The 18250-nt window shown below is 37.4% G+C and overlaps 1 protein-coding gene and 1 long non-coding RNA gene across 7 annotated transcripts in view; one reads left to right on the top strand and one right to left on the bottom strand.

The window, feature by feature from the left end:
- Positions 1 to 2927: 2927 nt before the first annotated feature.
- LOC141507376 (uncharacterized) lies at positions 2928 to 13153 on the top strand. 2 transcript variants are annotated; one of them, XR_012474127.1, is made up of 3 exons: positions 2928 to 3540; positions 7865 to 7967; positions 13034 to 13153. It is a non-coding gene; the product is annotated as an uncharacterized LOC141507376 (long non-coding RNA). The 2 variants fall into 2 exon arrangements; XR_012474128.1 differs by lacking the exon at positions 2928 to 3540 and adding an exon at positions 3749 to 4074.
- CLASP1 (cytoplasmic linker associated protein 1) overlaps positions 13091 to 18250 on the bottom strand; it is a 379426-nt gene continuing 374266 nt past the window's right edge. For all 5 annotated transcript variants that reach the window (XM_074214965.1, XM_074214964.1, XM_074214967.1 and 2 more), the window contains one exon: positions 13091 to 16384. In XM_074214965.1, the coding sequence (XP_074071066.1) occupies positions 16298 to 16384 (87 nt within the window). In that variant the 3' untranslated portion in view covers positions 13091 to 16297. The remainder of the gene's footprint in view (positions 16385 to 18250) is intronic.

The raw sequence follows: 18250 nt of genomic DNA, 5'->3' as shown, positions 1-18250 counted from the left end.
GTATATCATCATGTCATCTGCATTCTAATGAATGCTTTGAACTGGATAGCTCCTGGGCATCTCAAGTCAAAATGCCTGGGACAGTCTCATCTTACCTCTTCAACCCATCCTTTCCCCAATCTTCCCTATTTCTGTCAAGGGGTACTGTTAATCTCCCAGTCATCCAAGTTTTCAATTTCATTATCATCTTCAAATTCTCATTCTCACTTATCCCACATATTCTGAGGTAGTGAGGTGGCATAGTGTTTAGAGTTCTGTATTTCCAGTCAGGATAAACCTGAGTTCAAAGCTTAACTAATATGTATTAGCTATGTAACTTTGGACAAGTTAATTAATGTCTTTCAATTTCAGTTTTTTTCACTTGTAAATTGGGGATATCTACCTAAGAGAATTGTTGTAAGGATGAAATGAAATATTTGTAAAGGGCTTTACAAATCTATTATTTAGTCACTTGTCAATTCTACCTCCACACCATCTCACATATCGATCCCTTCTCTTCATTCACCCACAGTCCCCTCCCTTGTACAGGGCCTCATAATTTCTCAGTTGTTTCCTCAATGACTTCCCTGCCCTAAGTCTTTCCTCCAGTCCATCCTCTTCCTCCTCTGGTGAGAAGACTCAGAAAACAGGTGTGCTAGTGCGTTCTGCTTCCCATCACCTCTCCTTTGTTGGTAGAGAAGTGACATTTTCCACTCAACATTCTCATACCTGCTGTACCTTTCACATCCCAGGGATGCAAAACTTCATTCTATACCCCTGATGACCTGAAGCTTCATTCTCATTTTCCTTCACCCTCCCACCCGAAAGTATTAATCTAAATCTACCCAGCCTCTCCATGGTGCCTTCTGAAATGCCTATTCCATGGGCAACAAATTTCCCTTCACCTTAAATCTTCTCCTCTCCTACTCTTATTGAAATCTGGCTCCCTGCTAATGACACAGCTTTCCTGACCCTTTCCAGTACTGTTTGCACTTTCATTCATTCTTTTTTTTGCTCAATGGCCAAGGAAGGGAAGTTGGAATATTCTTTGCATCCCATAGATACTTCTAGATTTTCCCCCTTTCTCCAGCACCTCTCTTCCTTTGAGCTTCATGCTATTCGTATCTTACTATACAACTGAAATCCTGATAGCTATTGCCTACAGACTTCCAGATCATTCCCCTTCTTTCCTCAATGAATTTGATATTTGGTCAGTCATGTATGCTAAGTGCTAGAGATACAAAAAGAGGCGGAAGACAGTACCCAACCTCAAGGAGTTTACAGTCTCATCTAAGATGTTAACATACAGATACTGCTTCTTTCCCTATTGATACCTGTCAGAATTATAAGTTCCATTCATTCAATCATAATATCTTAAGTGCAAAGCACTGTGTGAGGTTCACAGAACCTTAGGGGTGGTTCACAGCAATGGGCAAGTTGTAGACTCTAAATAAAGAGCACATCCTATATCTACATAGTGTTTTACATTTCTTTTTCTTTTTTTTTCTTTTTTTGGGGTTTTTTTGGGGGGGGGCAAGGCATTGAGGTTATGTGACTTGCCCAAGATCACACAGGTAATTATTATTAAGTGTCTGAGTTAAGATTTGAACTCAGGCCCTCCTGACTCCAGGATGGTGCTCTACTGTGCCACCTAGCTGCCTCCTACATTTCTCAGAAGGCTTTCACAGTCATGATTTTCATGTAAGCCTTACTACAACCTTATGAAGCAGGCTGGGAATGCAGTATTTCCATTATACAGATGAAATCAATGGGGCACTGAAAAATTTAAATTGACTCACTCCCCCAAATGGACAGTGGGAGATAAAGCTAGACTCCCAAATTGCAGTCCTGTTCTCCCCTCCGTTTCTTTTTGTCTTGGTTGCAGGGACTGTTTTTGCCTTTGAACCCTCAGTAGGTTTAGCCACAGTAACCACCAAATCCAGTAAATGCTCAAGTAAAGATCTGTTGATTGACCCAGTGGCTCTGACTCATTCTGACTATCCATCTCTTGCTTCTGACACTCTAATCTTTGTGCCTCTCTTCCTAAGCCTCTTCAAGAATGACACTCACCATGTGAGAAGCTTCTTTACAATATTAGAATCATTTTTTTTTCTTTTTCCTTGACATAGAGAGATGATACCTGATTGAGAGCTGAAGAAGTCTGGTGAATAAAGCAAGTCAAAAGAAAATGAAGATATATCAGCACTGCTCTCTACCCTACCACTCCCTTGGATATATCACATCCAGTCCTCTGGACCCAGATGACTCTGGAGGAGAAAATGAAGATAGTGATTTAGCACACCTCATTCAATCCAATTCATGTGCATGTCATGGCATCACTTTTCTGATGTGAATGAAAGATAAGCATCATCCCATCACTCCCAATACTCTATAGTTAACCTTCCCTTTCAGTTACAGAACCCTTAGATCACTAAAGAGAAGGTAACTGAAAAGTTTATGGAGGGAACGGTTTCTAACATCTTACATTCCTTAAATGGGATAGTTCTGAGGGCTGAGAGTCTTACAATTCTCCATAGTGAGAATCCATTTCTGCATCCCCAGTTCTTCTCACAATAGATCCTCAAGCATTCCCATAATTGCCCAGAAAGACCTGGGTTTAAATTCCACTTCTCATACTTGTTCTATGATCCTAGGCAAAGCACTTCCCTTTTCTAGGTCTTTTCCCTTATCTATAGAATGAAGGGGTTGGACTTGATAACCTCTAAGAGTGCTCTAAGTCAGTGATCCTATGATTCAAGTATTATCTCTATGTACTACCCCAATCTTTTATCATGATTTCCTTTTCTTCCATGGGATTATATTTGGAGTTACTTTTGAAACCCATTCAGAATTAGTGGTAATATAATAGCCCCACTTTTGATGAGGTCTCAGAACCAAATTCTCTTTATTCTTTTTTTGGGGGGGGGGGGGGTGTTGCAAGGCAATGGGTTTAAGTGTTTTGCCCAAGGTCACAAGCTAAGTATTAATTATCTGAGGCTGGATTTGAACTGAGGTCCTCCTGACTCCAGGCCTGGTGCTCTATCTACTGCACTTTAAGATGGAATTCAAATTCCATCATTTCCATGAGACCTTCCCTCTTCCATGTAGGTATCTTTTCCTCCCATGAATTCTTGCTGAATTTAATCATTTGCAACAGATAGTTTAGCTCAATTAAAAACTATTGTTCTGTTTTAAGCTAATGTTTGTTTTTTGTCCTTCATTCTCAAAGAAGATCATGACATTAGGGAGGTGATGCCATGACAAGCACATGAATTGGATTTGAGTGAGGGGATGCTATGCTAAGTCACTATCCTCACTATCTCCTCCAGGGCCATCTGGGTCTAGTGGCCAGATGTAAATCAGGACACCTGGAGATGACCCTGGATATGAGGCAGTCAGGGTTAAATGGCTTGCCAAGGTCACACAACTAGTAAGAGTCAAGTGACTGAGGCTGGATTCAAAATTCCATTCTCCTGACTCAAAGACCACTGCACCACCAGCTGCCCTCCCTTGTAAGCACATAGGTGCTATCTCCCCAGTTGGACTGTGAGATCCTTGAAGGTAAGGTTGGTTACCTTTGTATGTACTAGTCAATGTGTATCACAAGGATGGGCTAATACTAAATGCTCTAACTATTTAATTTATACTAAGAGGCCAGGCCATGTGTCATTGTGACTAGAGATCTGGCTTCATAGTCAGGAAGGTTTGACTTCAGGTATTTTACTCATTATAGCTCTGCAACCCTGGATCACTCTCTTCACTTCTCATTGCCAAACCCTACATAATGATTTCTACTGAGAGTCTACATCTGGTGATTAAAAAAAAAAAGAGCTGGCTAAGGGACACTTCTCATCTGTAAAACAAGGGATTTGGACCGGATGACCTCTGAGATCCCTTCTTGTACAAAAGAAAACCTTCTACAGTCTTAGGTCCAAATATTGCTTGCCCTATGAACCCATCACAGGATCAACTATTTCTTGCTGCTGGCTCAGTACCAGACCTAGCTCAGATTTTCTTTGCTGTCACTATACTCCCTACTGACCAAAAATCAGAGGAAAAGAATCGTCTAGGTGGAAGGGAGAACATATAAGCATGGTGAGTTCATAGAGCCCTGAGGTGATTATCTGAGCACTTTTTTCTCTTAAGCCCCAAGTTTTCTGTTAGTTACTCAAATTTCATCTAAAAAGGTACAAATGGTAATAGTCTTCAGTGACTGCCTGCCCCCCTCTCAGGTTGAGGGCAGCCAGTGATGCTGGTAGAGTTTCAAAATGTAAAATCTCTAACCTGGGATTTAATGTCAATTCAAATAACCTTTGTACCCTCCTGTCTGGAGACACTAAGGTGCAGGTTAATAAATACAAGGAGGAAAAGGAAAAAATAAATTAGGGTTTGTGCTTAAGCTACAAGAGGAAGGAAGACACCCTAATTCTATAGAATTTCAGAATATTTTTGATGAAAGGCTTTTCTTAGGCCTAGATTTATTTGATTCTAAAGATTTTCTTTATTAAAAAGTGTGAATTATGTCCTAATGGCATTTCTGGAACATATTATCTTAAAACTACATAGAACAAAACATTTTTATTCCCTTAAAAATCAAGTTAGTGTCATATTGTTAAAGAAAGATTGTGTGTGTGTGTGTGTGTGTGTGTGTGTGTGTATTGGTGGGGGGGCAGTTTGAAATGGTAGAAATCAGATATTTTAATCCCAAATCCAACCTTAACTTTTTTTTTAAGGCAATCAGGTTTAAGTGATTTATCTGGGTCACATGGCTAGTGTCTGAGGTCAGATTTGAATTCAGATCCATCTGACCCCAAGGGCAGTACTCACTATGCCAGTTAGCTGCCCTCCCTTTAATTTTTAAAAATAATTTCTTCACTCTGCTCACAAGCAAAATGGCCACCTTATTTATTGAATAAAAACAATATTTATTTAGTGACTACTAATGTAAGGGAGAGTGCTAAAGTGTTAAGGGATATAAAGACCAAAAAAAAAAAAAGACGAATTTCTCCCTTTAAGGAGAATAGTTCTAGTTGGTGATAAAATTACAAAGATAAGTATGTAAAAGGTGCTGTGATAAGGAAGAAAAAACTCACAACTGGGAGGAGGGGAACAGAAAAGGAGTCCAGGAGATGCACTTGAATTGAATCTTGCTAGCTGAAGAAGCACTCCCTGGGAATTTGAGGGACAAATTGTGTGAATACAAGAAAAATTCTAGAAAACACTGTCCACTCTTGCCCTCTGTTTCTTCTCCTTCTCTCTCACTTCCCTACTCGTTGCAATCTGGCTTCTGATCATTACTCAGTTTAATTTGCACAGTCTTCTCAAACTCCATATGTACAAAACTCTACTTATTTTTTTTTGTCCTCATCGTCTCTCCTCTTCCAAGTTTCCCTATTTCTGCTAAAAGCATCATCATCCTTCCAGTTTCCTGCTTATAACCTTGGCATTATCCTTATCTCCCTCATGTCTCATATCCAGGTACCAAATTTTGCTTTTTCTATCTTGATGACATCTCTTATGTATGACCTGTTTTTTTTTATTTACTCCATAGTTTATTTACTACATAGTTCCATTAGCTGCTAATTGGTCTCCCTTTCTCAAATACCTTCCCATTCCAGTGGATCCTGAACCTTGCTGCCAGAGTGATTTTCTTGAACTGCAGATCTGACTGTCATTCTTTGACTCAAACAGTTCCAATGGCTCCCAGTTTCCTCTAGGATAAAAATAGAAATTCCTCTCTTTAGCTTTTAAGACATTCACAACCTGCCTCCAATTTATCTTTCAAGTATTTTGGAATATTACATTACCTGCTGTACTATGAGATCCATCCAAACTGGCCTTCTTTTTGTTCCTTACACAAAAAAGTCCATCTTCTTCAGTTTTGTGTCTTTGCTTTGGATGTATAGACCCAGATACATTTACATACATATGGATTCTTATATGTTTATACAATATAAAAAACATAATTATAAACATATATATCTACCATTCCCTAAAACTCTTGTTTCTTCTTTACTGAATTCAATGACTCATAGTCTTTCTCTTTACTCCAACCCTGTCCTCATACTACACACACACACACACACACACACACACACACATACACACACACACACACACAAACACACATACAAACCTGTAATAGATATGTAAATGAAGAGAGAGGTACAATATACATACTGGTACTGTCTCAAATCTTAACTTTCTACTCCCAACTCCTATGATCTGTTCTTCCATTTCACTGCACAGAGATGTTCATATCCTTAACTTTGGCCATCACCTACATGTATTTCACATCCATGTCTATGAACTCTGAAATTGTGTAATCTGATCACAGTCTTCATCATTCTATATTTCTCTTTGTCTTATGACCCTTCACATCTCATTATGAACTCCAATCCTTCCCTTAGTTCTGTCTCTCAAGACATCATTCCAGCCCTGGTTACCCTCTTCCATTCTCTATATCCACCCCTTGTGAATTTATTTAATTATATATTCCAGTCTTTTGTTTTCTTATGCTATTATCAAATATGCTTTGCCAAACCCCAGTCTTGAATTATTCTGTCATTTTCATCTTTGATTCCTATTCACATGATGCTGACGAGATCAAGAGGAAATCATAAAATTATGCTGATTGAATCTACTACACATTTATATTAAATAATGTCAACCAGGCCCTTATGGCAGCAAGGCAGTCCTTAGATATTGTCCTAATTGATTTTCTATCCCACTCATCATGAGGGCTATTCCAAATATTTTCTTCTTTCCTCAAGCCTCCAATGTTATTTCCTGTTCCCACACTCTCAACTGCAGCCCTTGCTTCATACTCCACAGAAGAAACTGAGGCCACCCATCAAGAATACCCTTGTTTCTTCCTTTTCTCCTCCTCTTCATTTCATATTACTCAGATGTCTTCCCCACTATTTCTTCTTTCACCATTTCTCTTAAAGTATGCTTTCTCCTTGTCAAATCAAATCCTTTAAATGTAACCCTGAACCTTCTCCATCCTGTCTTCTTTAGCAGATTGCCTCCTATATCATCATAATTTTTAATCACTCCTTGACTGCCACCCTGCTTCCTACGAACATTCCCAGATTTTCTCTCATACCTAAAAACCTCATTTAATGATATAAACACATGCATTTTATCTCTCCTTATTTTAGTGTCTAAACTTAAAAAGTCATGTTTTCTAGGTGCCTCTACTTCTTTTCCTCTTATTCTCCAGCTAAAGCTCTGCAGGCTAATTTCCATTATTCAACTGCTTTCTACAAAGTTGCCAATGATTTCTTAAATACCAAAACAAATAACCTCTTCTCCATTCTCATACTCTTTGATATCTCTGCAACCTTTGGTGCTCTCTGTCACCCTCCTCTCCTCAAGTTTTGTGTGACACAACTATTTTCACCTGGTTTTTCCTCCTACCTGTTTCCTTAATCCATTGGCTGGATCTTCCATAGAGGAAATATCCATTAACTCTCTCCTGGGCCCTCTTCTTCCTCTATATTACCTCTTGGCGATCTCATTTATTCCCATAAATTCAATGATCATGTCTAGGCAGATGATTTCCAAACTATACAACCAGTTTTAGATTTTCTTCTTCACTTGTCTCTCATCTCCTCTTACCTTTTCAAAATCTTGAACAGAATATCTGGTAGGTATTTACAATTTAACATGATCAAAATAAAACATCTTTCTTCCCAAACCTTTTCCTCTTTTCTAGCAAGGGATCCCCATCCTCCCAGAATCACAACCTCATCCTCAACTCTTCATTTGCATTTATCTCACATATACTCAAACTATTATTATTTCTACCTTAAAATAATAATATAATATAATATATAAATAGTATATAATATAATAATATCCCTACTGTCTCCTTTTGCAGCATGGGAGACAGTGGCAAAGGACTGCTCAGCATGGTGTGCTCTCCTCAGTGCACCCTCTGGTGCTCTATGAGAGAAGCAGAATTGAAGCAGCTCAAAGGAAAGGTGAGATACATAACTTTAGAGAACCCACCTCTAGGTGATCACTTAGATTATTTGTGTCTGATCTGTGGTAGAGTATTCCAAGCTCCTATTGGTCTGATCAGCCAGTCACTCATCTCTCAAATAGTGATGTCATTTTGGACTTTGATAATGGACAAGAACCAATGAACCCTTCTTTACCTTTACATAGCCAACACTTTTGTGCAGGCCTTCATATTTTATGCTTAGACTCTGCTGCCATAGCCTTCTGATTGACTCCTCAGCCTCAAGTTTCTTCCTTTTAAAAAAAAAAACCCTTTATTTTTTTAAGGCAATGTGGGTTAAGTGACTTGCCCAAGGTCACAGAGCTAGGCAATTATTAAGTGTCTGAGACCACATTTGAACTCAGGTCCTCCTGATCCAGGGCCGGTGCGCTATCCACTGTGCCACCTAGCTGCCCCAAGTTTCTTCCTTCTTTAGCCTCTCCTCCTCTCAGCTGTCATAGTAATCTTCCTAAAGTTTAGATTTGATCATTCCACCCTCTCCCCACCATGATTCAATAAATATCACCTCTAGGATTGAATTCCTCTGTGAGGCTTTTAAAGCCCCTTACAATCTGGCTCCTTCTTCCCTTTCCAGCTTTGGACATTACTCCTCTTCATATACTCCATGATTTAGGGACCTGCCTGTTTTGCATAGTTCCTCACACACAACTGTCCATCTTCTCACCCCCTCCCACATTCTACAGCATTTTTACCAGTTATCCCCCAAGACCAGAATATTCTTCTTCCTCACAACCTTATGGCCTTATTGAAGATCCAGCTCAAATTCATCCTCATCCTTTTCCCTAGGATTGACTTCCATTAAAAATTTAGCTATCTTATATGCTGTCTCCTAGCAACATTGTCAGCATTTAATAAATATTAGTTATATACTTTTTCTCTCTTCATTTAGAATGTCCACAGAAGCTTCTATAGAGCAGGAAATGGCTCATTCTTTGTTTTTGTATTGAGCACCTACTATCTGCCAGGTGGTCTGCTAAAAGTTACCACAAGGTCTGGAATACTATTATTGTTCTTCAATCATTTCTGTCATGTCTGACTATTCATGAATCTGATAAATGTTTGTTAATTGAATGGAGGCATGAGATGAAATGTCAAATGAGGATTAGCTATTGATCCAATTTCATTGGTTCCCTGGAGTGACAAGAAATAAACTAGACAGGGTGAGTCTAGTTATGAAGGGTATTAGATGCTTTAGCCTAGTATCCTTTGGCTCCATTGAAGGAGATAATCCATTTTGAGAAGGCAAATTATACCTATATTTGAAACACCTATATTTAAGGAAGATTATTTTGGCATCTGAGTGGAAAATGGGCTCTAAAAAAATGTTTTATGTCAGGGAGATTAATTAGAAGACTATTTTCAAAGGCCAGGTGAAGGGTGAGAAAGTTAAACCACTGACTGAAAAAATGTTATTTTGAAGTAGAATCAGTGGACTTGGTAAGAGGCCAGATATGGAGAAAATGGGAGGAGTCAAGAATAAGTTTAGATTTATAAAACCTGGACAACTGGGAGGTTGGCAGTGTCCTCAAGAGAGAAATGTGGATATTGGAGGAATGGGTTTGGGGAGTGGTGATTAGTTCAGTTTTGTACAATTTAAATTTGAGATGCCAGTGGGAGATCCATATGGACAGATACATAAGCAGTCAGCTAGAGACATAGGACAAATCTTTAGGAGATTGAAGCATATGGAGATTTGAGATCTGTGTAAGGATCATAATTGAATTGAAGGGTAAGAAGCATAGAGAAACTAGAGAGCCAATGTTAGAGTTAAGAAATACCTATAATTAAGGGGTGGATGGTTCATGATGATCTAGAAAACAAGATTGAAATGGAGCAGTTTGGCAGTAGAGCCAAGAGACAGAAGTATCATGGAAGCTAATAATGAAAGGGCTATTAGCAGTGTCAGAAGCTGGTTAAAAAAAGGGCTATATATAGGACTGAACAATTAAGAGATTAATGATGTGCTTTGGGAAAGTAGTTTCTGAAGAATGATAGGGTTGAAATCAGATTGCAAGGATCATACTGCACACCTTAACAAGGTTATGGTAAAGATCAAATGGAGGAGTGTATATAAAACTTGCTTTGAAAATGTCATGTGCAATATATCTAATATGCCATATGGTATATTGTTATACATATATTAAATAATACAATATTTCCACTCTACAATTTTTACATGATATAAGTGCAAACTATGAATCCCTGTCTACTCTAAGACTTTAGGAGTAGCTGAACCTAAACTAAACTGTGGCTTTTACATTTAAAAAAACCCTTATATTCCCCCCTTTTACTTTTAAAGTTTCTTGCAGTGTCTAGACACCTTCAGTCTCTTTGAAGAAAACAAACTACTTGAAAGCAAAATAAAGAAATATCAACCATCTGCATACTTTGGTTTGGTACAATAGGGTGGTGCTAATGAATAACTTTTCCGAAGGATGGCAAAAAGGGTGCATTGTAAAAAAAAAAAATCTTAAGCAACTGTCCCAGACCCTATAGATGACTTGCCACTTCATTATTTTCTTTGGGGGTATAGATATAAAATGAAAAGACCTGGGTTCAAATCTGAACTCGGATATGAACTGTGTGACCCAGGTAAAATCACAACCTTGTTTTCCTCAGTTTCCTCATCTGTAAAATGAACTGGAGAAGGAAACCCTAATATCTTTGTCCATAAAAACCTCAAAAGGGGTCACAAAGAGTGACTGAAGTGACTAAAGAAAGCAGAAAGATGCTATAAATGGAAGAGATGACTGGATTTGGAGTAAGATTTAGACACAAGTATTGTTCAGTTGTTTTGACGGATGTCTGACTCTTCATGACTCCCTTGGGGTTTTCTTTGCAAAGATATCAGTGGTTAGTCATTTCCTTCTTCAGTCCATTTTACTGAGGATGAGGAAACTGAGGCAAATGGGGTTAAGTGGTTTGTCCAGGGTCACACAGCTAGTGCCTTAGGCCTGATTTGAATTTAGGATGATGAGTTTTCCTTCAGGCCAAGCCTCTATTCACTGCACCACCTACAGACCCATGCTAGCTATATGACCTTAAGAAACACCTTTTTTCAATCCTGTCATTTGTAAAATAGGTACATTACTTTTCATAACTGTTATAGAAATGTTTTGTACAATATAAAAGATGAAAACATTAATGGCTACTATTGACAATAGTACTATTATTCATGGGGCAGTAAATTTGCACAGTGGTTAGAATGCTGCACCTGGAGTCAGGAGCACCCCAGTTCAATCTGGCCTTAGACACTTACTGGCTGGATGACCCTGGGTAAGTCACTTAATCTCACTTTGTCTCAATTTCCTCATCTGTAAAATAGGGATAATAGCATCCATCTCCTAGGTTTTTGTGAGATCAAATGTGTTAACAGTGAAGCACTTAACATAGTAATGAATACACAGTATGTACTGTGTAAATATTAGCTAATTTTTTAAATGAATAAATCTGTCTTCAAGGGAGTTCAGTGTTTGAATTAAAAAATAGTAAAATCAGAGATATCAAGAATCAACTAAGCCAGTTCCCAAATTTTACAAAATAAGAAATAGAAGTTTGAAGAGGATTAAAACTTTCCTAAAGTCCTAATCGGTGACAATTTGGACAAAATTTTCAACCATCCTTTCTAGTTTGATATTCTTTCTAGTTCTCCACACCTCTGAGTTTGGAAATGAATTGTTGATTCTATGTAGATGGAGCTTTTGTGAATGTTTTCTTACTTCTACTTTGATCAGCAAATCAAATGAAAATTATCCCTAAAACATTACCACAGACTAATCCTGGATTAAAGAAGTAAAGAATTTTTGTGTGGTGGTAGGAGTATGTGAATGGGGTGAGCTGAAAGGGGGGATGAAAGGGTGATCTCACTTTTCTCCAGGACTTTGATTTGATTTGGGAATAACAATGGGGTATTACTGAAGATGACACTAGTAAAACTCAAGCTCTGGCTGCTCTTGCCAAGTTAGAAAGGCTAAGCAATGGGCAGGATACAGTATGTGGGCCTAGTAATAGGCAGGATACAGTATATCTAGGACTAGTCCTGTTAAAATTCAGAGTTCATCATGTTTGATGGCAAGGTGATAAATTTTTTTGCCCTTGGTAACTCACAAATAAATTAATTATAGGGTTGTTATTTATATATATTAGGAAAAGAATATTCATGCTGCTGATATATTTTGGTATTTAATCTTAGCATTATGTAAGAATGTAGCTCCATTTGGGGTAAAGATGACACTGACAGCCCTCAAATCAGAACAGATTATTATTTAGAAGCAGTCAATACCAGAAATTGGGCCTCCAACTCCAGTGCTTGTTCTATCATTCCATTTGTTTTGTTCAGTGTCTTATTTTCATAAAGCTGGTCACAGAGAAGACTTGCTCATTTTATGGATATGGTTTGTGGTTCTTACAACATTGAGGCACAGGATTTGGAGTTGGTCTTTGAAAGTTGTCTAGTCTGATCCTTCGATTTAAGTCAAAGAACTTAACATGAAGAGGTGAAGTTCTTTGAACACAGATCAAATTGATTTATTTTCTAGTTGGCCATGCTTTTAGGCTTACTCAGAGGAATGTAAGCTTGCCCTGAAGTTCAAATGACAAAGGGGACAGATTCTCTCTCAGAATGAGTTCATGGGGTGGCTAAGGTGGTGCAGTGGATAAAGCACCAGCCCTGGAGTCAGGAGTACCTGGGTTCAAATCCAGTCTCAGACACTCAATAATTACCTAGCTGTGTGGCCTTGGGCAAGCCACTTAACCTCATCTGCCTTGCAAAAACCTAAAAAAAAAATGAGTTCTATTTTTATCCTTTTAAAAGAAAATATATCAGGGCGTCTAGGTGGCGCAGTGAATAAAGCACTGGCCCTGGAGTCAGGAGTACCTGGGTTCAAATCTGGTCTCAGACACTTAGTAATTACCTAGCTGTGTGGCCTTGGGCAAGCCACCTAACCCCATTTGTCTTGCAAAAACCTAAAAGAAAAATACATCTTATAATCTAACCAAGTTCTACAAGCTACCTTTTGATTGCAGGGTCATATGGTACAAAGTTTGAACAACTGGGAGAAGAAGACACACAATCACAAGAAATTAAATGTAAGCTTTATTTATTCTAGGGCAAACTCAAAAGGGTTTTTTTGTCTTTTTTTATAGCAAATCCTATCACGTTAATGTTAACAAAAACATCTGTACATTTGCCATGATACACTTAAAAGTGAAACAAATATTAAGATATAAATACAGATATGGATGTAACATGACAAAAGCAAAAAAAAAGTGTGTGTGTGTGTGTGTGTGTGTGTGTGTGTGTGTGTGTATGTTTGTGTGGAGAATCATGCGTGTGAACACACTGGAAACAAAACCATTCTGGTTGCTGACATTTCTCATAGCTTTTCCTTTTTATTTCCAAACATTATTGTTAGCAAAGTCTGGCTGTAATTCTACAACGTTCTTTTTGCTGTCCTTTAATATGTAATATTATGCTTGATAAATAAAGGGTATTGGGGAAAGGAAAAGAAGTTTTATATGACAAAGATGCAAGTTGTGTTACTTATACAGGTTATTGAGTAGCTAATAATAAGCATTAGAAAAGACAGTCTTGTATTGTTGTCATTTGTCATCCAGCTAAGCACACATGGTGTACTTTGAGAATGCCACATACATGCCTCAATACTTCTGCACTACATGAGAACTACAGTACTTAAAACCTGGGGAAGAGGGAGGGAAGGATGGATCAAGTGGTTGGCTCATGCCCTAGCTTAGTGGGGATCTTAAGAGCACACTGGACAGCAGCCCCAAGGTCCAGAGGGTGATGGAATTTTTCAGGGCATTGAAAATTCAGAATTGGTAAGCTGGGGAGGCAAAGTTTCTGTTGAATTCTTTTCTTTTCTTGTTCTTTCTTTCTTTTTTTACTTAGCCAGAGTCCCGAAGGACAGGAGAGGCAAGGCAAGGCAGCTGCTGTTGCTGAGAGTTGGCCGGGCAGCCGGACTTGGCTCTCGCCTTCAGGAGGACAGGTGGGCAGCATGCAGATATGCTCTCCTGGGTTATCAGTTTTCAGATCTGTAAGCGGAGAGACTTTGAGGTTTGCTGACAAATGATAGTACATTCTCTCTCTTTTTTGGTAAGTTAAGAGATTGAAGGTTATGTGAGTGGTGTTCATGGCTAGCCCTTGGAGTACTACAAGGAAATTAGGCAACATTCAAGATACTTCCCAACTAAATGACACAGGGGATGCAGGACTCTTTAGGCAAGGAATAAGTGACAGGAGGGAAAGGGAAACTTACTATATACATTATATTTAAACGAATTGATAAATAATCTAACCAAATGTTTCTTCTATGGTGCAACTCATTTCTACAGCAGAGAATAAAGAACCTTTGACTTGTGTATTGAAAGAAAAATCACACTGATGAATGTCTGTTAACAAATAAAAAATATTTGATCAAGAAAGTAAGGCCTGGTCCTATAGTTTGCAGCCCCAGATATACAAATAACATCCAACCACACTTGTCTGTCATTGAAATTTGTTTTAGATGCAAGATAAAATTTAACTCATTTAAGACAGCCATCGACACTTATTTTCATTAAACATGCTTTAGAGTGAACAGATATTGCAAAAAAGATAAGAATTAACATTTTATGATTTAAATATGATTGCAAAAATCTCAGAAAATTATGGTTTTCTCCTTGTTGCTCTTTCCTAAAATAAATTAGTATTCCAACCAAATGGCAAGTGCCAAAGTATCAGGTGGAAAATTTTTCACCACTGAATTCTACCAGAGTAGCTATGTATTTCCTACATATTTAAATTACACTTTAAAAGTCCATCCTGTGTGAGAACACTTGCTACATTAGTTTATGGACATTACAGTGCATTCATTCTCAGTGCATACTGTGTTTTAATAAAATATCTAAAATAATTTTAGAATAAGGAAAAAAGTTATGTATTTTCTCTCATCTTCCATTCTATGGCTCTGAATTCTAAACCTGTTGGTAAGCTGTGGAGAGAGCTAACAGGGAGGGCTGTAAAGTGTTACATCCCTTAAGATTAATTTATTTACCATTTACCTGGAGTCAAACTTTAGGATTCCCTATTCTCAACTATTGTTTATTAGAATGGACATAAAATTTTCTTTGTCAGTAAAATGAAATTTTATTTCAACAAATTGGCAGAAAATAATTTTGTTTTATAGAATGAGAAATGACTCTGAATCATGATCTATAGTCCAATTCTACCTTAAAAGAAAAGTCAAACTCCAAAACTCCAACCTGTCATTACCCTATTTATTGAAAAAATTTTTAGTAAACTAAAACCAAGAATAAAATACTAAATATCAATGGGCCACTAGAGAACAATAATTGTATTTCTTAGAATACAGCCCTCAATTTAAGATCTCTAGATTTATTCCATGGATAACATTTAAATTATGTTTCAAAAAAATCCATAGAGTAAGAGCTCTCCTATAATTCATGCAAGTGGAATTAATTTAACTAAATGATTTTATGACTTTGGCTTTTGTTCTGGATTCAAATGAACTTTAAAATAGCTGTCAAGAAGTTTTAAGCCCTGGAACAGATATCACATAATTGAAGGAAGTAAACCTCAACCTGAAGTCAATACTAAAGAGTTGTCAGTTTTCAGAATCTCTTCTAAAAAGCTAGGGCACTTTATATACAGCTCTAAGACTGAAAATGAAAACCTTCAGGGAAATTAGTAGTAACACCAAAAAAGGCTGTTTTTAATTTTAAATGTTTTCTAAGACATAATTCACATTTTGGTAGGTTTCAAACAACAACTTAAAAACACACATCACTTTCATTGTTTCTTTTGTGAAAGGCGCAGAATACAGCCCAGGGCCACACCCATAATGAAACAAAATATCATTAAGAAACTGACACAATCCGAAAACCCCAAATCTGTATCAACTGAAAACAAATTAATCACTTTAGTTTAAACCAAGAAACTGCTAGAGGGGCTCATTTTTATAACACTGTGACCTAAACCCCCTTTTAAAGATTTCAGCAGGCTGCACAAACATGTTATGGCTGTTGGGTTTTTTTCTCTTTGTTTTTTTTTTTTGTATGAAGACTGCAATACAGGCCTTGCTTCCTTTACATTCAATACCAATAAGATTCTACACAAAAGCTTGAAAGGACCAAAATACTGATTGCAATAAATATCTGTGTGGCCTCCTTGTACTGATTGGGCTTGCCAATGAAGAAAAAGGGAGAAGAAAGGTCTCTGAGAGGCACCACTGATTGCTTCTAAGTCTACACAAATAGGTCCAGATATTTCCATTAACTGTGCGTTGAAACATCTGAAGATGAACTGCTGTTGCTATTGGTGGTTTGGGCCCTCTTTATGTACAGATTTAATAGCTTCATCTGAAAAGAAAAGAACAAATCATCAGAAGAATAACCGGTGTAAAATTAACATTCTCAAATTTAAGACTATGAAGTTGAACCTCATATAAAACTATAAAATTCATGCTAATTTACATTTTCATGAAAAACAACATTTCATCAAAGTAAGCATATTAATTTAAAAATTACAGGCGCAAAGAAATATTACAAAATTTTGTGATAAACCAGAAAAATCTATGCTGTGCTGAGAAAAATAAATAAGGATAGATGACATAGACAAATATAGCTGACCAAAATGATAAAGGTTAGAGAACTTGGTAATCCTCAGATCAGTGAAAAACACCAGAGCTGGGTAACAAAGCAAAAGGATTATGAAACTAAGTTTTTCCATTCATTTATTTTTTTTTTTGCTCTTCATTGAGTAATAAGTGGCTTTTTCCTTACAGTGGCAAAATTAGACAAAAAGAATGAAACTGTTCCATGTACTACCTAGTTTTCACATAAGTTTTTTTTTTTTGTTTTTGTTTTTGTTTTTACAAGGCAAATGGGGTTAAGTGGCTTGCCCAAGGCCACACAGCTAAGTAATTATTAAGTGTGTGAGACTGGATTTGAACCCAGGTACTCCTGACTCCAAGGCTGGTGCTTTATCCACTACGCCACCTAGCTGCCCCTTCACATAAGTTTTTAAAGTTGTGATTGTCTGTTGACAATACACAACATCCTCTTTCTTTTCTTATTATTTGTATATTCTTTTTAGCTCATTACACTTTAACTGAGTAGAAAGTCTTTCTTCCTTTTCTCAACTGACCACCCTATGCTATTTAAAATTAATGACTGGCTGATTAGATTACATCATATGGATATTTAAAGACAATGATAGTTAGGTTTTGGATAAATCCACAGAAATGTTCATATCAAACTTTCAGAGGAGCAAGAAATTAACCTAATATTAGTAGTGTAGCTTCTCCTAGAAAAAGATGTTTTAGCCTTGTTGTCTCTATTCCTCTCCTCTTGACTCTTTGCAATCTGGCTTCTGACCTTGTCATTCCATTGTAACTTCCCTCTCCACAGTCACCAAAGTCCTCATCCTTGATTTCTCTGTGGCCCTGGACACTTCCAGACACACTTTCCTTTCTGAGTGCTTTGACACTCCTTTTTCTTGGTTTTCCTATCTGTTAGGCTGTTTCTTCTCAATTCCCTTTGAAGGTTTATCATCCATATCATGCCCATAGCTGTGGGAGTATCCCAAATATTCTGCCCAAGGCAGAAGAATAGGCACACGCATGCATGCAGTCTGTCAGTCTGTCTCTCTCTCTATTCCTTTGTTGTCTTTATCAGCTCCCATAGGTTTAATCATCACTATGCAGATCAATAAGATCCGTGTGCCTGTTTGTGTGTGTGTGTGTGTGTGTGTGTGTGTGTGTGTGTGTGTGTGTGTGTGTGGTAGCCCTTATTTTGTATCTCTTGATCTCCAGATCTCTTTCATCAACAACAATTAGATTGGATGTCTGAAGGTATCTAAAACATATTTCATTATCCCACTACTTTAATCTACTCCTCTTGAATTTTCATATTCTGGTAAAGCAAATAATTATTAATTACCTAGGTTTCCAATATCAGTTTATCCTTGGTTCCTAACTCTTTTAAACTTTCAAATAAATAATCAGTTGTCAAATGTTGCATTATTTTAAAAATTTAAAAATATCTACAACATCTATATCATTCAAAGCTGTCATTTAATAGCCACAACCCTTGCTCAGGCCCTTATCATCTCATTTGTACTCTTGCAATAGCTTCCTAACTGGCCCCCTGACTTCAAGTTTCTAGTCACTTCACATAGCTGTCAAAGTTATTTTTCTAAATTAGCACAATCTGTTTGCATCATTG

Source organism: Macrotis lagotis, chromosome 1 (assembly GCF_037893015.1).
Source record: "Macrotis lagotis isolate mMagLag1 chromosome 1, bilby.v1.9.chrom.fasta, whole genome shotgun sequence".
Classification (NCBI taxonomy): domain Eukaryota; kingdom Metazoa; phylum Chordata; class Mammalia; order Peramelemorphia; family Peramelidae; genus Macrotis; species Macrotis lagotis.
Note: the sequence above shows the minus strand (reverse complement) of the source record. Positions and strands in the feature narration are given on the sequence as shown.